Raw genomic sequence first — 23,702 nt, 5'->3', positions numbered from 1 at the left:
ATTCTTAAACGTATCATCAAGTTATGTGATCTAACGATAAATGTCAATTGTAAGAAAACGAATAACTTGTTTTATAGTCGCCCAATGTTCAAAATATTACCCCTCTATCTATTGAATCCGTATAGTTATCTGATTTATGTTAATTATGTTTAAAGATAAATTACACTTGTAAAGAAGATCAAATAACTGTATGATTAGTCTCTCTCAAATTAATATAAAAAAGATGATTTTGAAATTATGAATTATGTGTACACAGCCTGAATGTACAATTTATAATTTGGTCTATTTTTTAAAACCCTCCCTTCATTCTATTCATGAAAACTGCATTGTAAATTATGACAAAAGGGAAATCACTCTTGACAAGTATATTGATATATAAATACAGTATTAGACTCCCTTGAATGGCATAATTTCTTCTTTATATCGTTTTAATAATTTTCATTCAAATGCACAATGTATTATGTTCTATATTTCAATGTTTCTTTAAATAAAGTTATAATTCTATATGAGACAAGGGATTTTTATTTTGCTTTATAAAATAATTATAAATGAGACAAGGTATTTCTGTCACATCCTGACATAAACACATTTACTTTTTAAATTTAGGTGGACCTACCATAGCCCAATCTTTGAGTATGCTATAGCGGTACATGTTTCTCCACATTTAAAGTGTTGTTATAACTTGATTCCAACTTGGTATAACTTGATTTCCAACAATTTAAAGTGTTGCTTATTTAGTACCGCTCAAGCCAGTGCCATGAGTCGTGAGGGATGTAGAACTTGTTTTATTATTTCAAATTTGTTGTGATAAAAGCTTCTAAAAGCTCACACTTTAATACTTCACAACAGCAGGTGTCAAGTTCTATGTAGCAGCTGTAAAATGTTCCCCCTACTATTTTTTTGTCCTTAGAGATCTTTGATTCCAACACTTTTAAGTGTTAAAAAATTAGTTACACTTTAGCCGAAGCTATGTGGCACTAGGGACATTTCACCTTTTCATTATCCCTCATATACAGACTGCATTCTTTTGCTAGTTTTCAATTTTATCTAATCATAAACAGAAAATTTCCTGGACTGGTGAGGCTTACCCTATGATTCTGTTTTCCCCTTTTAGCATATAACTCACCCGGGTCAAATAATTGCATACAGCATTATTTCATATACAGTAAGGAGGATACTGGGATCATATCCAGTGCAGTAACAACTTATTTTCAAATTGAAAGTATTTGTATATCGTCATATGTAACTTCAAATAGGATTGGTAAACTGTAACACCTTGAATATATCATATTAATATGAAATATGCAGACTAGTCGGTGTTATGTAATACGGAATTTGTTGCAATTTCCATGTTACTTTGTTGTGACTTTTGTTTCCGAGGGATCAAACTTTGTCCAGATTCTTTTACCAGTTTTAAATTTTATTTAATCATAAACAGAACATTACCTGGACTGGTGAGGCTTACTCTATGATTCTGTTTTCTCCTTTTAGCATATAACTCACCCGGATCAAATAATTGCATACAGCATTATTTTATATACAGTAAGGAGGATACTGGGATCATATCCCGTGCAGTAGCAACTTATTTTCAAATTGAAAGTATTTGAATATCGTCATATGCAACTTCAAATAGGATTGGTAAACTCTAACACCTTGAATATATCATATTTATATGAAATATGCAGACTAGTCGGTGTTATGTAATACGGAAATTGTTCCAATTGCAGTTCCATTCCTAATGATTGCGTTTTGTCCCACACGCTACTTTACGAGACAGGGCCTCATTCTTAAAGTGTGCATATATTGTACATGTACATAGAGTTATGATTGGCGCTATTAATGTACTAAGAGCTTTGTCTTTATTAATGAGATAAAATTGGGAAGTAAAGTTTCAATAAGTTTTATGCCATAATTTAGTTCTGTAAGAGTGGGGAAACAAATATATAAATAACAGATCAATTCTGTACATTTTTTATTATGGAACAGTCATGTACTCATGCTTTCAAAACAAGCAAACAAATACATTTTACTAATGTAACATTAAAAGTACATTGTATTACATTAATAACAAAACCAGTGGGAAAAAAAACAATTCTCCCTTTAAAGTTTCTGTGAAAAGATCTAAAGGTATTATATTGTTAACATTTCTCTACACTGATATAATATTCTATGCCACCATTTAAATAATTTCGTTCAGATAGTTCTTAATCAATTTACATCCATACTATCTTAAAGTAAATTAAAGATTACAATGTTACGTTTTAGTTTGTTTCTACCTTTTTCTAAATAAATTGTGAATATTTATACCTCTACAAGTAAAAAGAACAACACATAATGTTGGAAATGTTACAAAATCTAAGTCAATCAATGACTGAAATGAGGTTTGCATTAAAGGGATACTCAGGCAAAATAATGGCAAAAATATAAAAATGATTTTCTGTACTCAAATCACCCTAAAATGACATTTCTTAAAGTCCCAACATGAATTTCTGTATAAATTCTATATATTTTGGGTTTGAAGTTAAAATATATCTATATATGTTGAACGAAATTTTGACGCGAACAGAATCACCGAATAGTTTAAAAACAAGTCATGCGATTTGAACAAACCCTGGAAGTTACAATAACAAATATTGTGGATATTGTATGATTGAAACAAGTCTAAGTAATTGATTTGACATGTTTTTTAACGTTTCCAGAGTACAGAGTGACAACTATTGTGAAATTTTAGCGCTCTAACCTGACCCACGCGGGTCAAGTTAGGAAAACACCATTTTATTCTTTATTTGGAGAAAAGTTTTGTTCCTTTGACTGTTTAGTGTATTCATTTTGAGGACATTTACAGAATAATGAATGAAAATTTCAAAACTAAGAAATGAAAATTTTGTCTGTGTCTCCCTTTAATATATTCAAATCCCTTTCATATGTTTTATTTCCATAGCTTTATCAATTATCACTTATTATATTTGCTTATGAAATATATAAGATAATCCAGAAATACAAATAAACTTCAAATTCTTCCTTGATATTTACCACTAATTTTAATTAACAAAGTTACATGTAGAGTGAATAGGATTCCAATACAGGAGTGTTTAGTTCTCTAAGACAAGTTATTTTTATTTATGCTAAGATAATAACATATACTGAATACTGATGTAAATGAACACTTAAAATGACATGACATGAAATATTCCAGGTGAACATATCTTAACTTTATAAACTTGTTTATGCATACCTATGGACAATGTAGATTTGTCATCATGCACATGCAATTATAGGTTAACAAATGTACTTTATTCAGTCTATATTCCAAGTTACAAACATGTTTGATGAATGTATTCTTAAGATATAACATATCTGTCTAAACATGAAATAACAATTCACATTCACATTCCAAGTAAATAATAAATAACACCTTTATGCATATTATAAAACTTATATGCTAGATGAATTTACTCTACATATACACGCACATTACGCCTCAGAAATGAATAGATTTTTATTTTTGTGAAAAAGGCAAATATTTGTTTTATAATGTTGTAAAAATGTGATATTCTTATCACCTGACTAAAAATGAGTTTAAAAAGAAAATATGATTAGTATAGCAAAATGAAAATTGTTATTTCACATCTATATAAAATACTTATTCATCATATATAACTGTACTAGTTGCTTAAATGTTAAAGAAACTAAAGATGGCCCAGATATATGGTCAATGATAAACGTTCTTGACAAAAAGAAGAAAGCTTTTGAAAACTAAAAGTGATTGCATTTTTTAAGACTAAATTGGCCTTTAAATCAAACATGTATTATAAAAACAGTTTAAAATGTAGGCATGGTGACATGACACAAAATATTTCTTTTTGTAAAATAAAACAAACAAGCATGTGTATACTCCTACAATAAAGAACTAATATCATTCATGTGTTTACATAATGTATTTAATATTTTATGTTACAAATATGTGTAACTATGTTTACATGGTACAAAAATTGTGACAAAACGTTTAATTAATTTGTTCCAATACCCCAGCCTCTTATTTTCCATGGAAATCCCTGGAAAAGCATGGACTTTTTACACCCGGGTTAAAGGAGCTCCACTGAGGTCCAAAAGCCAAACCAAAAAGTATAAAAATATAAAATCAAAAAAAGATTACTCGGGGTATTCAATACAGAAAACAAGAGCCACCGCCGGGCGGTGGCAACGCTCCACTTTTTACTTTCTCTAAAAGCAAACAAAGAAATGATTGAACAAAATATTAACGTTTCCTTTTTATAAAATTAATCATTCTGTCTTGTCACATTAGTTTTGTCTATATATTTTTATATATAAATTTACTAATTTATATATATATAAATAGAGACACGCAATTCTGTAAATAGAAAATTCTATCAATAGAAACACACAATTCTATCAATAGAAAATTCTATAAATAGATACACGTGGTGGAGTCACGTGGTGGTTACACTTAGTGGTGATACGTGGTGGAGACACATGGTGAAGTCAAGTCACGTGGTGAAGTCACGTGGTGGAGTCATGTGGTGGAGTCACCTGGTGGTGTCACGTGGTGGTAGTCACGTGGTGGTAGACACGTGGTGGAGTCACGTGGTGGAGTCACGTTGTGGAGTCATGTGGTGGAGACACGTGGTGGAGTCATGTGGTGGTGTCACGTGGAAGTCATGTGGTGGAAGTCACGTGGTGGAGACATGTGGTGGAGCCACGTGGTGAAGCCACGTGGTGGAAGTCACGTGGTGGAGACACGTGGTGGAGTCACATGGTGAAGTCACGTGGTGGAGTCATGTGGTGAAGTCACGATAAACAACAAGGTATTGTCTTTAAGTATGTTCTGTTATAATATGAAGTTGATCCCTTCAATAATAGCAAAATAACAGCTAGGTCAGGGTTGCCAGCATCATAGATAAATAAAATTCCTTGTCTTTTCCCTGACTTTTCACTGACCAAATTAGGTTTTTCACTGACTAAAACTACCAAACTTAAACGGTCTCCACCTCCCCTACAGCCGTCCAATTCACCCCAGGCCTTATTTCCTTCTATAGCAGGGGCCATTATAGGACTGTTTCCCCAAAAAGAAATTCTTTAAAATGATGCAGTTTTCCCACAAAATATAATTTACATCAAGTTTTTTCTTCCCCTTTTGCAAATATACCATTAATGTATCTCCAAAATTAAGGGCAGGCCTGCTTCCCCAACCTGTGAAAAAAGCCCTGCACCCATATGTTATTTTGTTGGTTTTTTAAATGCTTTTAACAATATGGTCAATAAAACATGCTTTATACATCTAAGTTTGGTATTTTGTGTTCAGTAAAATGTTTTTGATAAGATCAAGTCTGAAGCAAAACTATTATCTTGAGCTACAGAATACTGCCATAGCCAATATAATTAATAACAAGAGGGTCATGATGGCCCTGAAATTACTCATCTGAATATAAAAACTCTCCATGAACAAGAATAATTTTGACCCCAACAAAGTTGGTAAACACCCATTGGAAAATGTTTCATGCCAAATATCTAAGCTCTAGCTCTTTTGTTTTTTAAAAGAAGACTTTTTAGTTTTTACAATATATACATATAAGGAAACTTAATGACCCCCATGACTGGACCAGTTTTGACCCCAGGGCTTTTATTTTAACAAACGTGGTAGACACTTACTAAAAGATGTTTCATGCCAAATATCACAGCTCTACCTCTTTGGGCTTTTCAAAGAAGATATTGTTTTTTTTACTATGTACATAAAAGGAAAATCAGTAACCCCCTGGGGTGGGGCTTATTTTGACCCAAGGACTTTTATTTGAACAAACTTGGTAGACACACACTAGAAAATGTTTCATGCTTAATATCTAAACTCTAGCTCTTTTTGGTTTGTTACAAGAATTTTTAAATTCATATTAACATATAAGGAAAATCAATGACCCCCTTGACTGGGCAAATTTTGACACAAAGGCTTTTATTTGTACAAAATTGGTAGACACTGACTGAAGATGTTACATGCTTAATATCTAAGCTCTAGCTCTTAAAAGAGGTGAACATGGTTTTTTCCAGTTTTTACTTGATACATATAAGGAAAATTCTTCAAAATTATTTTCCCTGACTTTTCCCTGACATTTAAGGATTTTTATTCTTCACTGACCAATTTTCAAAATTCCCTGACAATTCCCTGACCTTGAAAAAATATCAGATTTCCCTGACTTTTCAAGTCTGCTGGCAACCCTGTAGTTACAGCCAAAACAAAGTCAAGGTCATTAACGAGTGAATAATAGCCAGAAACATGAAAATTTCAATAATTTGACCTTCAAAATCAAGGTCATTTATGACTGAAGGTCAAGGTCTGTGGGGTTATTTTTAAGGGTTATCCTTGAAGATTATTATGTTCAAGTTTGAAGACAATCAAAAATAACAAAGTTACGACCAATAATAGCCAGAAACATGAAAATTTCAATAATTTGACCTTTAAAGTCAATGTCATTTATGAGCGAAGGTCAAGGTCTGTCAGGTTATTTTTAAGGGATATCCTTGAAGATTATTATCTTCAAGTTTGAAGACAATCCATTCATAAATAACAAAGTTACAGCCAATAACAGCATGAACAAGCAAAATTTGGACTTTTAACCTTGAAGGTCAAGGTCATTTATGAATGAAGGTCAAGGTTAGTGTATTCTACTGAAGGGTCTTGTCCCAAGGGTTGTTGTGGCCAAGTATGAAGACAATACACCAAGAAATAAAAAAGTTATGATCCAGGTACAAGTTTGCGGACAGCAACGCCGCTGCGACTATAACAATACCTCTACGTTTTTTTCAAAAAAATGATACTAAAGAAATATACTCAGAATAAAATTGAAAATCAATATTAATGAATATAATATAATATAATGAAGTGTAATTTTCAAACGGACTTAAGCTATAAACATTTAAACACAGTCAACAGGACATTGTGCTTGACTATCCACAGTGATGGATAATGCAGAATTTTCTAACTTCAAAAAGGGAAATAATTCTGTCAAATATCTATGTGCTCGGACAGTGACTTCCTATTACTCTCATATATGTGTGTGAAGTTCTAATGCACCCTTTATAGATTACGTAAAAACTTAACCAAAATTTTTTAAATCGTAAAAGGGGAATAAATATGCGGAAAAAAATATGAGAGGTATGGGATTTGTGTTAGTCATGTTAAAGAACAAGAATGTCAATTGAAATTTTCATTCAGTAGTTTTTTAGATACCAACTTGCACACATAAAAGTAACCTAAGTTTGACACCAATGCGGTAAGTATTATTATAGCATTAGCTATTCATTGAATTTGAATAGCCGAGCTAAAATGATTAATAGTAATTTTGGAAAAACAAAGTGAGCAAATAATCTGAAAGTTTGCATACAAATTTTATACATGATAAATAATATATCTTCTTCAAATAGTATGACACCTCAACAACATAACTCCCGTCCTATCATGTCAAGAAATTAAGAAAATATTATCCTCAGTGGAGACCCTTTAACGATACTGTTTGAATAATACTGACTAACAGTATTAACTTGTACACATTTATGGTTTTCCATAATTACAATTTGTAAATTTTTACAATCTTTACAATATAAAACAATCAAAGAAGGAATCTCTAAAATATAACATGTAAATGGTCCTCATCTCAATGTAACAATTTACTTGTCCTATATATAACAGGTATTTATATATACCATTCCCTTGTCCTATATATCATCTAACAGGTATTTATATATACCATTCCATTGTCCTATATATCATCTAACAGGTATTTATATATACCATTCCATTGTCCTATATATCATATAACTGGTGTTGATATAAATAATTCCATTGTCTAAATATTGTATAACAGGAATTTACATATGTAACATTCCTTTGCTTTATATAACATATAAATGGTATTCATTTATACCATTTTCCTTTACATCTTATAACTGGAATAAAAATATAAAAGCCAAAACTGATTAATCGGGATATTCAATAAGGGAAAAAAATGATACTAAAGAAATATACTCGGAATAAAATTGAAAATCGATATTAATGAAGTGTAATTTTCAGACGGACTTTATCTATAAACATTTAAACACTGTCGACAGGACATTGTGCTTGACTATCCACAGTGATGGATAATGCAGAATTTTCTAACTTCAAAAATGGAAATAAAAGTAACCTAAGTTTGACGCCAATGCGGTAAGTACTATTATAGCATTAGCTATTCATTGAATAGCCGAGCTAAAATGATTAATAGTGAAAAACAAAGTGAGCAAATAATCTAAAATTTTGCATACAATTTTTTTACATGAAAAGTAATAAATCTTCATTAAATAGTATGACACCTCAACAACATATCTCTCATTAGACATCCTATCATGTCAAACAATTAATATAATAAAATCCTCAGTGGAGTCCCTTTAAATATACACTTAGAGTGTAATACTGACTAACAGAATTAACTTGTACACATAAATCGTTTTGCATAATTATAATTTTTCTCACTTTTTCAATCTTTACAATAAAAAACAATCAAAGAAAAAATATCTAAAATATAACATGTTTACTAAATGGTCCTCATCTCAATATATATCATGTAACAGGTATTCATATATAAAGTTTACAATTCCTCTATATCATATCACATATACCATTCCATTGTCATGTATATCATATAAGTGGTATTTATATATACCATTCCATTGCCCTATATATCATATAACCAGTATTTACATATACCATTACCTTATCCTACATTCCATATAACTTTGTATCATTCCTTTGTCCTATATAACATACATTTGGTATTTAATTATAACATTTTATTGTCATATTTATCATATAACTGGTATTTATATATACTATTCATTTATCCTATATATCATATAACTGGTATTCATTACACCATTCCATTGTCATATATATCATATAACTTGTATTTATTTATACCAATCAATTGTCCTATAAATCATATTTGGTATTTTAAAATATCATTCCCTTGTCTTTTATATAATAAAACTGGTATTTATATATACAACGTACCCCTGTCCTATATATTGTACAACTGGTATTTATATATACCATTCCATTATCCTATACACCACATAACTGGTATCAATATATATCATTTACTTGTCCTATATATCGTGCAACTAGTATTTGTTTATACCATTACATTGTCCAATATATCATATAACAGATATTTATTTATTCAGTTACATTAATCATTCACTTCTTCTGCCCTTGTACATTATGATATAACTGGTATTTATATATACCTGATTCCCTTGTCCTTTATATCATATAACTGGTATTTATATATACCATTCCATTGCCATACATATTTATATGACTGGTATTTGCATGTTATCTTTTACTTCTTCTAACTTTTCTGACCATGTAAATTACATTAAGTATCTGTATTATGATATTTCCATTAAATTTACTTATTTATTAATATATTTACTTGTTTATTTTCAAATCTATTTATGCATTTTAATTAGAACATTACTTTTTCATATCATATTTTTTCACAAACTAAATCTGATCTTTAAAAAATAACTTTCACCTTTATCCAGATTTATATATTTTGTCTTTTATATTTCAGTGCATTTCTGTCTTTTTTTTAAATTTAAATACACATTTGAATATTACTTTCATCAATTTCAATATTATTACAATGACCAGAAATTAATATTTCAGTTCAACTGTTTTTGATGATTGTTATCTATCATATTGCACTACATTCATTACTTAACTTATCAATATGTAACTTTAGTATTACTTATTTGCTGATAATGAAAAGTCTACTTTTATATGTCTTTTATCATGAAATAATTAAGATTAAACAATACGTTTACTGCATGTATTCTCCCTCACTATGTTAACAATTCGGATAATTTCGGATAATTTTTTTTGTCGAAAATGAAAAACCAAATTATCATCTCTCTATGTTCACTTCATGCATCCTATATCACTTTTTTGTTGAAAACATAAACAAATGATCAGTATCATATTTAACATGAAATAACTGATCCTTATCTTTTACATACTGTTTAGCATCATTTCCCTTCCCTCCTCCTTGTGATATCAATGTTAACATATCATCATTAAACTCCTCACCATCTCCTGTTATATAACAGTCTGATACAATCACATCTACAGTATGAGGAATACCAGGAAGACTATCAACAAACTTCTGCCATGTTGTCAAACTCATTATGACAATATTCAGCTCAATGTTCTTTAAACTCTGCATATGTAAAGGTAGCTGTATTATATTGTCAGTTAACCTACAATGCCATAACTTAAGCTTACTGAGATTGTGTAGCAATGGTAATACTGTGACTAGTCTCTTTGTTATGTTGGTATGATATAATTGAGATTTATTGTCACCTTTTCCATACAATTCAAGTTCTTTTAATTTTGTATGATTTTCTAAAAATATCAAATATTTTCTCATAATTGCTATCTTTCAATTTACCAAATTTAAATATTTCAAGGTTTGTAGTATCAGCATCTATCACACTAACAGTATTATACAAATTAAGGTACTGAAATTGTTGATGTTTTGATAAATTTATATCATGCTGGTTCTCACACATACATATAACATAATTAAGATGTATTTGTTCAAGATGACTGGTTGTCTCAAGAATATTACAAAATGTAGTAGTATCATCATGACTCATTGTTATACCACTCATACATATTACTACAAGATTGATCATACTAGGTAGGTTACTAACAACTGTTTTACACACTGGGTAATACTTGACAGTGTAAGAGACATGAAGAGACAGAGACTTTAATGTTGAAGTATTTACTTTAATTGTCTCAGAAACACAATTGTTTATCTCATTAATCCTCTGTTCATTACTATGTGTACTATCACTGTGTGAACTTGTTAACCTTTGTAATTCAAATTCATATGTTAATTCAATTTTTTCAAGATGATTAAACATTGGTAAATATTTTGTAAATTTAGCATTTTCTGTGTTGATGTAAACTACATCAATAGACAGAACAGAGTCAGGAACAATTTGATGCTGATCAATACTTGAACAAACAATATCACAATACACACTATCATAAATAACCAAATCTCCTATATAAAATACAGTATTACTTCCTATACTACATGTTGCATTGAATTCTTCCATTGAATCAAACATAAGCTTTTGAATATCAGTAATACAATCATGATTGCTATAAATGTTACTACTTATTGTTCTCCTGTATTCCTGAACACAAGAGTCTTTCGATGCAGTATCATATATGTATTTTGAAACATGTGTTGCTGATCTAGGTTCAAGACCACATAGCATAATGATAACATTTGACTGTTCTAATATGTCATTTACTGTTGAACATTTCTGAAAAACCTCATTAATAAACTTCTTGGCTAATTCAACATTTCCTGTACTATCTGACAAACCAATTTTTGCATTGAAATTGATGCCAATATACACTGCAGCCAGAAATTCTTGCATTGATTTGTGAATAAAAGAGAACAATGAGCTTGATGCTTCTGATACAGAAAAACTTGGACATTCATCTTCTGTCATTATTCCAAGTTTCAAGCAATTTTCTCTTACTTCATCTGATATATCTAGTTCATCAAACATACAAATGTCAAATGTCAAAGATTTATCCTTCGGACAATTAAATAGTGTCTCATAAGCCAACTGTGACACTTCATAAATGAAATGGCGATTTAATCTTAATTTGGTTTTATCGGCTAAATATTTGGGAAGATCTACTTTCTGGGTCCCCTTCATGAGTCGAGTACTTGTTCCTGTAGTTTTCATGTCATTCCATGTGAAGAATAACTCTAACATACCGGTGTAGATGGCACATCTTGAGGTTTTATCGAGTTTACCATCAAACCATAGACATATCAGTTGTTGTAGCATAATTGGTACCTTTTTTAAACTTTCAAGAGACTTTTCCTTCAGCTTTTTCCTACAGTCTCTAGCTTCTTTATTAGCATGTCTATTTACATTTAATTGTGAGACTGTCCTATTGACCATTTCCCTTTCACATTTAAAATCAAACCCTTTCAGTTTCAGTGATTGTTCAATCTCCACATCACTTGATCTTAATGTATGAAATTTCTATGGCCGCTAAGTAGTTAATATTGTGTACTCCTTAAAGATACTATGTTCTGGGACATTTTCAAGGGACCATTCATCTAAGCCATCAAGCAAAATCATAACTCTAGAGGATTCTTCTTCAAGAAGTATGTGTAACATTTTCATTTGATAACGTTTTAGAAGCATTTCATCTATATTGTCAATTTTTTTATACTGTCTAAGAGGGATGTAAAATACAAAATCAAATTTCTTCATCTCTTTTACACCATTGAATTTAAGTTCATAATTTTTGCTATCATATTCAGAGTCGCTATCATATTCAGATAATTTTTTTTTAAATTTTTTAAACTTATTAGTCAGGGATTCGATTAGTGTTAAGTTATCACTATTATCCTGAATGTCCTCACTGTCACTATCGGATTCGGAGTGTATTAAGTCACCATCAGAGTCGTCACTATCACTTCCATTTTTCTTAATGCCACCCACATGTTTTTCATCTCCTCGTTTCTCATTAACACCTTGATGTGTCTTACTGCTCTCTTCGTTTTCAATGTCTCCACTATGTGTCCCCTTTACCTCTTCATTTACAATGTCATTTCCCTTTTTTTCATGTTTTTCATTATCACCTCCTGGTTCCTCACTGCCACCTCCATGTTTTTCACTGTCGCCTTCAGGTTTACCACTGCCATCATCATTTTCATTTCCAGCTCCATGTTTTTCACTGTCACCTCCACGTTTTTCACTGTCACCTTCAGGTTTTCCACTGCCATCATCATTTTCATTTCCAGCTCCATGTTTTTCACTGTCACCTTCACGTTTTCCTCTGCCATCTTCATTTTTATTGTCAGCTCCATGATTTTCACCATCACCTCCATATTTTTCACTGTCAACTTTAGGTTTACCACTGCCATTTATATTTTCATTGCCAGCTCCATGTTTTTCACCATCACCTCTGTGTTTTTCACTGTCACCTTCAGGTTTACCATTGCCATCTTCATTTTCATTGTCAGCTCCATGATTTTCACCATCACCTCCATATTTTTCACTGTCAACTTTAGGTTTACCATTGCCATTTATATTTTCATTGCCAGCTCCATGTTTTTCACCATCACCTCTGTGTTTTTCACTGTCACCTTCAGGTTTACCATTGCCATCTTCATTTTCATTGTCAGATCCATGATTTTCACAATCACCTCCATATTTTTCACTGTCAACTTTAGGTTTACCACTGCCATTTATATTTTCATTGCCAGCTCCATGTTTTTCACCGTCACCTCCATGTTTTTCACTGTCACCGTCAGATTTACCATTGCCATCTTCGTTTTCATTGCCAGCTTCATGTTCCTCACTGTGTGCCAAACACCAACAGTTGACCAGATATTTACAAAAACTAGTTTTTCCTGAACCTGCATCTCCTAGAATATAAACAGATTTTTGGGGAACTCCCTTCTTTGTGAAGACTTCTGACATTGTTTCAACCTCCACCTCCCTTGTCTCACCCTTTTCTCCTTTTATTTCCCTCGTTATTTTGGGCCTAATATAAATCTCATTAAAGCTACATTTTTCACTTTTTGGTTGTAAAGGTGTTGTAGGAACTTGCAGCAGGGTTTTGTGATACTGTTCTATCAGATTTTTCCGCCATTCTGTAATTTAAATGATTATATGACATCAAATTATAAAGGACAAATCAATGAGTAAATGATACAAAAAATAAGTATGGACCTAGACAGATTATCACAGAAATATATAAAAGAAATAGATTACATCACAGGGGGCCTCATTGAAATGTAAAGACAAATCAGTTAGTCAGCAAATATTGAACAGACTGAAGCTAGTTAATGACAACAATCAAAAAATTAAGCCTTTTCATGTCCTATACAAAATACCTAATTTATCCCTTTCATATTCTATGTAACATAACTGATTTACCTTTTTCATATTCTATATAACTTGCCTGATCTCGCCTTATCATATTCTATATATCATACCTGATTAAGCCATTTCATATCCTATATAACATACATTATTTAGCCTTTTCATTATTATTTAAATCACATACCTGATTTAGCTTTTACATATTCTATATAACATACCTGATTTAGCTTTTACATATTCTATATATCATACCTGATTTAACCTTTTCATATCCTATATAACATACGTTATTTAGCCTTTTCATTACTATTTAAATCACATACATGATATAGGTTTTACATATTCTATATAACATACCTGATAACGTCTTTTTCATATTCTATATAACATGCCTGATTTCGCCTATTTTACATTGTACATGTATATAACATATCTGATTTAGTATTTTCATATTCTTAATAACATACCTGATTTAGCCTTTTCATATTTAATATAACATTCCTGATTTATCCTTTTTAAATTCTATATACCATACCTGTTAAAACATTTAACATTCTATATAACATACCTAATTTAGCCTTTTCATTTCCTGATTAAGTCTTTTCATATTCTATATAACATACCTGATTTGGCCTTTTCATATTCTATATAAAATACCTCATATAACCTTTTTTATATTTTATATAACATGCATGATTTAGTCTTTTCATATTCTATATAACATATATGATTTGGCATATTTCATATTATATATAACATTCCTGATATAAACTTTTCATATTCAAAATAACATCCCTAATTTGGCCTTATCATATTCTATATAATATACCTGATTTAGCCTTTTTTCATATTCTTTATAACAAATCTGATTTAGTCTTTTCACATTATATATAACATAACTGATTTAGCTTTTTCATATTCTATATAACATACCTATTGTATTTTTTTCATATTCTATATAACATGCTTGATTTAGTCTTATCATATTATATATAATATACCTGATTTTGCCTATTTATATTCTATATGACATACCTGATTAAGTCCTTCATATTCTATATAACACACCTGATTTCCCCTTTTCATATTCTATATAACATATTTGATTTTGCCTTTTTATATTCTATATAACATACCTGATTTAGTCTTTTCGTATTCTATATAACATACCTGATTTGGCCTTTTTGTATTAGATATACAATACCTTATGTACCCCTTTTTATATTCTATAGAACATACCTGATTTAGTCTTTTCATATTCTACATGACATTCCTGATATAACCTTTTCATATTCTATATAACATACCTGATTTAGTCTTTTCGTATTCTATATAACATACCTGATTTGGCCTTTTTGTATTAGATATACAATACCTTATGTACCCCTTTTTATATTCTATAGAACATACCTGATTTAGTCTTTTCATATTCTACATGACATTCCTGATATAACCTTTTCATATTCTATATAACATACCTGATTTAGTCTTTTCGTATTCTATATAACATACCTGATTTGGCCTTTTTGTATTAGATATACAATACCTTATGTACCCCTTTTTATATTCTATAGAACATACCTGATTTAGTCTTTTCATATTCTACATGACATTCCTGATATAACCTTTTCATATTCTATATAACATACCTGATTTAGTCTTTTCGTATTCTATATAACATACCTGATTTGGCCTTTTTGTATTAGATATACAATACCTTATGTACCCCTTTTTATATTCTATAGAACTTACCTGATTTAGTCTTTTCATATTCTACATGACATTCCTGATATAACTTTTTCATATTCTATATAACATACCAGATTTAGTCTTTTCGTATTCTATAAAACATACCTGATTTGGCCTTTTTGTATTAGATATACAATACCTTATGTACCCCTTTTTATAATCAATAGAACATACCTGATTTAGTCTTTTCATATTCTACATGACATTCCTGATATAACCTTTTCATATTCTATATAACACACCTGATTTCCCCTTTTTATATTCTATATAACATATTCCATTTTGCCTTTTCATATTCTATATAACATACCTGATTTAGTCTTTTCGTATTCTATATAACATAACTGATTTGGCCTTTTTGTATTAGATATACAATACCTTATGTACCCCTTTTATATTCTATAGAACATACCTGATTTAGTCTTTTCATATTCTACATGACATTCCTGATATAACCTTTTCATATTCTATATAACATATCTGATTTAGCCTTTTCATATTATATATAACATATCTGATTTAGTCTTTTCATATTCTGTATAACATACCTGATTTGGCCTTTTTATATTATATATAACATACAAAATTTAGTCTTTTCATATTCTATATAACATACCTGATTTAGTCTTTTCATATTCTATATAACATACCTGATATAAGCTTTTCATATTTTATATAACATGCATGATTTAGCCTTTTTCATATTCTATATAACATACCTGCTTTATTAGCCTTTTCATATTCTATATACATTAGTCACATACCTGATTTTGCCTTTTCATACTCTAACTGTTTTTGTTGAGGAGAATCTTCTACCTTGAGTCTTTTTATCTCCTACAACATAAAAAAAATAATGCAAATAACTGTGTTTTATTCAGTTTTTTTAAAAACTATTTATTGTATAATGTTATATATTGGTATTTCCAGTCAGTCTCTTTCACATACAGTGAATATATCTTAACAAGAGGGCCATGATGGCCCTGAGGTCGCTCACCTGTATATAGGCCCCCGGAGCAGGGCCAGTTTAGACCCCAGGGCTTTTATTTGAAAAAAATTGGAAGACACTCATTAAAAAATGTTTCAAGATGTTAAGTTTTTACTACACACATATAATGAAAAACAATGATTTCTCCCCCTCCCACCCGCAGGGCCAATTTTCACCCGAGGGCTTTTATTTGAACAAACTTGGTAGACACCCATAAGAAGATGTTTCATGCTAAACATCTAAGCTCTAACTCATTGGGCTTTTTCAAAGAAGATTTTTAAAGTTTTAACTATACACATACAGTTAAAAACAATGACATCCCTGGGGCATGGCTGCTAGTTTTGACCCCAGGGCTTTTATTTGAACAAACTTTGTCGACAATTACTAGAAGATGTTTCATGCTTAATATCTAAACTCTAGCTATTTGGGTTTCTTCAAAGAGGGTTTTTAAGTTTTTGCTAAACACATTTCAGGAAAATCAATGACCCCCGAGGTGGGGCCAATTTTGAAACAAGGGCTTTTATTTGAACAAACTTTGCAGACACTCACTAGAACATGTTTCATGCTTAATATCTAAACTCTAACTATTTGAGTTCTTTAAAAGAAGATTTTTTAAGTTTATGCTATACACATATAAGGAAAATCAATGACCCCCGGGGTGGGGCCAATTTTGACCCCATGGCTTTTATTTGAACAAACTTGGTAGACACCCATTAAAACATGTTTCATGCTAAATATCTTAGCTCTAGCTCTTTGAGTTCTTAAAAAGAAGATTTTTAAGTTTTTGCTATACACATATAAGGAAAATCAATGACCCCCGGGGCGGGGCAAATTTTGACCCCAGGGCTTTTATTTGAACAAACTTGGTAGGCACCCATTAAAACATGTTTCCTGCTAAATATCTTAGCTCTAGCTCTTTGAGTTCTTTAAAAGAAGTTTTTTTTAAGATTTTACGATAATTATACATATAGGAAAAATCAATGACCCCCGGGGTGGGGCCAATTTTGACCCCAGGGCTTTTATTTGAACAAACTTGGTAGACACCCATTAGAACATGTTTCATGCTAAATATCTTAGCTCTAGCTCTTTGAGTTCTTAAAAAGAAGATTTTTTAATTTTTTGCTATACACATATAAGGAAAATCAAAGACCCCCTGGGGCGGGGCCAATTTTGACCCCTGGGCTTTTATTTGAACAAACTTGGTATCCACTGGAAACGAACAGCCCTCTCTTAAAACCATGTTGAATTTAAAACATGTACAAATATATTATTGGGGGAAAAACATATAAAGTTCTCTTGTGGAATACATATACCTTAATCAACGAGAAACAAACAGTTATCTTAAAAGCATAGCTTGTGGAATGCATGTACCGGTATATCAACCAGAAACAAACAGTTCTCTTAAAACCATGGTTCTGTAATATATTTACCGGAAACAAACATACTAAGTTCTCTAAAAACCATGTTGTATGCAAGGCATGTACCATTATATAAATGGAAATAAACACTAGAAATGTTAAGTTTACCTCATTTAGTTTGAATATCTGGGTTTCAAGTTCTATAGATGTATTTTTAAGCTCCTCATATTCCTCTTTAAGTGGAGCATCTTCAATTGATTTTAGAACTTTTTTCATTTCTTCCTTGATTTGTCCCAGAATTTCATCAAAGTCTACAGTAGTTATAATGAAGTCCCTCTTCTTCAGCTAATGAAAAAATATCAATTCTTTTATATTTTCTTCATAAAATATGTAGCTACTTACTTTTCTATACAACAAATTATATACAGGAGCTGTCGGTAGGACAGCAATGCTCGACTATTCTTAGTGCTTGATAGTAAAAAAAATGCTTGATACAATTACATCCTCCTGTTTACAGGTTGGGGTTATGATGGTGAACAAGTGTGCAAAGTTTCAAAGCAATACATGTATGTCAATGGACATTTAAAATATTTAAACTATTACAAAAACTTTAACGTAAATTCTAAGTCGAAAAAGGGGCATAATTCTGTCAAAATACTTGATACAGTTACCTCCTCCTGTCTACAGGTTGGGGTAATAATGGTGAACAAGTCATCACCGTGGCACAAAAAGTACTGTAACTGACATTTTTGAAATTTTACAGGAGACACAAAAAACTGATTTGTTCATTTTGAGTAAACCCTTTTAATTCCAGACAATAATGTTAAAATACCATTAATTAGTATTATTAAATTGGTTTTAAACATAACAATTATTCATTTATGGATAAAAAGTAATTAGAAATTCTTCTACACTTACATGACTTTTTGCACTGTGATTTTAAACGCAAAAATTGATGTAAGTGCACTTACCATAGTTTTTGCACTAACTTTAATTTTAAGTATCGAAGTTACTACATTGCATATACATTGAAAGATGTTTATTACAAACAAATTAAGTGTAAGGTTTGTTTAAAATAGGTCTTTGTGGATTATGAACCAAATTTAATACATGGAAGATATGAAAGGAAGTTTAAAAACTGAACATTTTAAAATTAATTTTAAACAGTAACAGTAAATCCAAAGCAGTGTAATTTTTTTAATTTCAAAGTAAATGTAAGCATTAATCACAACAAAATTACATGAAAACTGCAGACTCAGTACATGAGCAATAATGAAAAGTGCAACATCCTTCACGCCCCCTAGCACCGACTTAAAACTGTACTCAATTTTCAACACTTAAAAGTGCTGGAATCAATGATTACAGAGGACCAGAAAAAACATAACAACACTGAAGTGAAGTACGTGACAACTTATAATCCATGTTTTTTACTGTTGTCATTTTCTAATGCGACAGTTTATTTATGTATTTGTTATATAAAGGGGCATTTGGAGATCTATATAATTATCATAATATCTATGTCTCAATAATATCCAACCATCACAGGGACGTAGACTTTGAGATTTTTGATAAAACCACTAGGAATCTTGAAACTTTTCTGAACATTTTTGTTTGATGTTGTCGAGATTTTGGATGAACCTGCTAAAAATCCTGAAATTTTCTTGTCCAACATATCCAAGTGAGATCCTTTTATTTTATATCTCATGAACAGACTTTAATTTTTATAAATAATTTTGTTTTCATTGCTTCTTTTTTTTTTAATTTTGATATATTGAATTCAAATTGTCTTATTTCCTGCCACCAAACTTTAAAAATTATACGCCATATCACTATCATGGTTTAATAGCTTTTATTTTATATAACAAGTCAGATTAGTTTATGTGGTTTGGGTCTTTGAAAATTGAGATTTTCTGTTAATTAAAGTGTTTTACATGCATGACACAGAGAATGAACTGAGTCATTTTAATTTTTGATAATAGACCCCATTCTATATGTATGAATGCATGGGAGTTGTAGATGCACCACATTAGACTTAACATACTAGCAATTATGGTTTTGACCAATATAGTATTGAAACACTGATTACAGGCCTTTGTCTGCCATGTTTTTTTAGAAATTAAAAAAGAAAAGATAAACCAATGTTAGCAACTGTTTCTTTCCAGGGCTATAAACAGTAAAATTGCAGTTACATTTTTATAATACAGTTGTCCTTATATAATGCAATAAGAATGTAAATCTTTTAAGCAAGTTTTATCTTTATTTTTATAATAAAAAATTGAGTAAACAATTGAAAAACAAGAGCCCGGTTTGAGCCGGGTGATGCTCCCCGAATAGGTTTTGGACACAGGAAAGTACACCTCTTGTAGTTTCAGAGTTATGTCCCTGGAAAAAGTTCAAAGTGCAATAATTCCAAAATTAGGAAAGGCAGAGTAACTGCTCTTTCCACTGCACTTCTAATCTCTGTTATCTATCAACTTACAAAGTTTCTTGTTGATATCTCTTATGGTTTCCGAGTTATGTTCCGGACAAATTCAAAAAGTAAAAATAAACAAATGGCTCTAGAATAAGGCAAGGCAGAGTTATGATTCTCGTGCACTGCACATCTACCCATTGAGATACATCTACCTACAAAGTTTCATGTTGATATCTCTTATAGTTTTACAGCTATGTCCAGTACAAGATTTTTCTAAAAGGGGAGATAATTAAAAAATGAGGTTTAACAGAGTTATGGTTTTTTGCACTGCACTTCTTATCAATCTGATCTATCTACCTACAATGTTTCATCTTGATATCTCTTATAATTTTAGAGTTATGTTCCGGACAAAGTTCAGTGTTAAAATTAACAAAGAGCAATAACTCAAAAATTAGGACAAAAAGAGTTATTGTTCTTATGTACTGCACATCTACCCATTGAGATCTATTCACCTACAAAGTTTAATGTTGATATCTCTTATAGTTTAAGAGTTATGTTCCAGACAAAGTTAAAAGTGTTGAAATTAACAAAGGGCAATAACTCCGAAATTAGGACAAAAAGAGTTACTGGTCTGATCCACTGCACATCTGCCCATTGAGATCAATTCACCAACAAAGTTTCATGTTGATATCTTTTATAGTTTTAGAGTTATGCCCCGGACAAGATTTTTCTATAAGGGGAGATAATTAAATCAAAGCACAGAAGGCGCTGAATTAGTTAGGGTCTCAGAATGTTTTGATATTATAAACCAATTTGTTTTTGTATAGTGCCACCAATGCTTTCCAGTGTTTCAACTGTAGTAAATTGGCTAAAAGACTAACTGCAACACTGATAGTCAATTCAGTGTTTACTTGATTTAAAAAAAAAATAAGAAAAAAAATGAGTTTCTGCAACTAGGTTGAACTCGAGACCTCTCGACTTAGAAGCGAGCGTGCAAACCCCTCGGACACGGTGAATTTATATGTTAACGGCCCGAAGAAAACCATATTATTCTAAATAAGAGTTTGTAACTCTTATTATTTCGACGCTAAACACAGATGTTAGTAATCATGGAGCTTACTCTAAGCATGTATATTTATAAAGACTGAAACAATATAAGAAATCTTCGACCATTCGGGAACTACTTTGCTTGAAAATTAATGCGCCTGTCATTTGACAATCTTTACGCATTGATCGCCCCTGAATTTTTCGGCGTTATGGTACATATAAAGGGAAGTAACCGCTTCAAAAAAGTGGACTACTTTAGGCATTTGCAAGTAACAGCATTCGGCTATGATATTTCGCTACCATTATTTGTTTGGTCTGACGACCCAAAGAAATAAAAATGAGGCTTAACAGAGTTATGGTTCTTTTGCACTGCACTTCTACTCAATGAGATCTATCTACCTACAATGTTTCATCTTGATATCTCTTATAGTTTCAGAGTTATGTTCCGGACAAAGTTCAAAGTGTTGAAATTAACAAAGGGCAATAACTCAAAAATTAGGACAAAAAGCGTTATTGGTCTTATGCACTGCACATCTAGCCATTGAGATCTATTCACCTACAAAGTTTCATGTTGATATCTCTTATAGTTTTAGAGTTATGCCCCGGACAAGATTTTTCTTTAAGGGGAGATAATTCAAAAACCGGGCAAAATAGAGTTATGGTTCTTTGACACTGCACTCCCCCTTAATGCCGTCTACCACTCTATGAAGTTTAAACAAATTATCTCCAAGGGTTTTCAAGTTATGCTCCGGACAAGAAAACGGACGGACAGACGGACGGACGGACAGACGGACATACGGACAAGGCGCCGCCTATATGCTCCCCCGAATTTTTTAGGGGAGCATAAAAAATACTTAAAGCTGTCATCAATAGAAATGATATTGATGTGTATCGTTGATAATTTTTTGGTGATCAGTACACATTTTAGAAAAATCAATAATTTTGATTTAATAATTGAATGTCTAGAAATTATGAAAATTCAACCAAAACATAATTATGCAGAAGAATATATTTCATGGCAGTGATGACAAAAAATTGTTAGCAAAAATGCAATGGGCATTTGTTTGAAACAGGACACATTTATGACAAGACCATGTTTTTACTGAAAGCATTTAAACAATTATGAAAAAGAATTACGAGACAAGTATTACGCAATTATCAATATATCTGTGTATCATCAAAATTTTTTCATCATAAATTTGTTTTCCTCCGAATCAATGACAGCTCTTATATTACTTGAATCATTTAAAAATATCAACAAAATTTGAATACTGAAATATTCCTAGCTTTATTGTTTGTTGTTAAATTAAAATAAAACATTTTCTTTAAATGTTAGTTTCCTAAAGTATATTTATATATAAAATTTGTATTTTAGAAGTAATTTTACTATTTATTAATGCAGTAGTGAAATAGTTTAATGTAGTTACAATACTTTTTGCATTAAATTATTTTCAACTTATCTGTATAAACTTACTGTGTACTTACTGTAGTTTTTGCACCAACGAATTCTGAAGATGCACTTACATTTTTTATTTTTATGCCAAAAAAGTCATTTTTTATCAAAATTCAGCTTCTAAACTTCAGAGACTGGTGAAAGTTTGTATTTCTAACCAAATAATGACAAAAAGTGATTTTCTCAAAAAATGTCAGTAACATTACTTTTTGCTCCAAAATGACGAAGTGTGCAAAGTTTCAAAGCCATATGTCAATGGACTTTGAAAATATTTGAACTATTACAAAAACTTTAACATTAATTCTAAGTCGAAAAAGGGGCATAATTCTGTCAAAATGCTTGATACAGTTACCTCCTCCTGTCTACAGGTTGGGGTAATGATAGTGAACAAGTGTGCAAAGTTTCAAAGCCATATGTCAATGGACTTTGAAAATATTTGAACTATTACAAAAACTTTAACATAAGTGGTTACGCCGACGCAGACGCCGACACTAACACTGACGCCGACGCTCGCGTGACTACAATAGCTCTACTTATTCTTATCGAATAGTCGAGATAATAAGGTTAAACATTAATTTGAAATTATCTCAATTGATCTAATCGATTACCCTAAAATTTATCTTGAATTTAAAAAAATGTTTTTAATATAAATAACTATAACTGAACAGTGAACTCTTTAAAGATTTCAAACTGATATCATAAGTTTTTTGATTA

At 30.8% G+C, this 23,702-nt stretch overlaps 1 protein-coding gene and 1 long non-coding RNA gene across 2 annotated transcripts; both read right to left on the bottom strand.

Annotated features, from left to right (window-relative positions):
• Positions 1-7,143: 7,143 nt before the first annotated feature.
• On the bottom strand, positions 7,144-10,404 carry LOC132716680 (uncharacterized). The gene is made up of 2 exons (XR_009623852.1): positions 8,193-10,404; positions 7,144-7,263 (listed from the first exon to the last, which is right to left on the bottom strand). It is a non-coding gene; the product is annotated as an uncharacterized LOC132716680 (long non-coding RNA).
• A 1,719-nt stretch (positions 10,405-12,123) lies between these two features.
• LOC132716681 (protein qua-1-like) lies at positions 12,124-18,420 on the bottom strand (the record flags this gene model as incomplete). The annotated part of the gene is made up of 3 exons (XM_060700002.1): positions 12,124-13,751; positions 16,497-16,566; positions 18,244-18,420. Coding segments are annotated over 3 exons (1,860 nt in total), but the record flags the coding sequence as incomplete, so codon positions are not given.
• Positions 18,421-23,702: the final 5,282 nt, after the last annotated feature.

Source organism: Ruditapes philippinarum, unplaced genomic scaffold (assembly GCF_026571515.1).
Source record: "Ruditapes philippinarum isolate M1 unplaced genomic scaffold, ASM2657151v2 ctg8942_1_1_1_1, whole genome shotgun sequence".
Lineage (NCBI taxonomy): Eukaryota > Metazoa > Mollusca > Bivalvia > Venerida > Veneridae > Ruditapes > Ruditapes philippinarum.
This window is presented reverse-complemented; position numbering and strand designations above follow the sequence as displayed.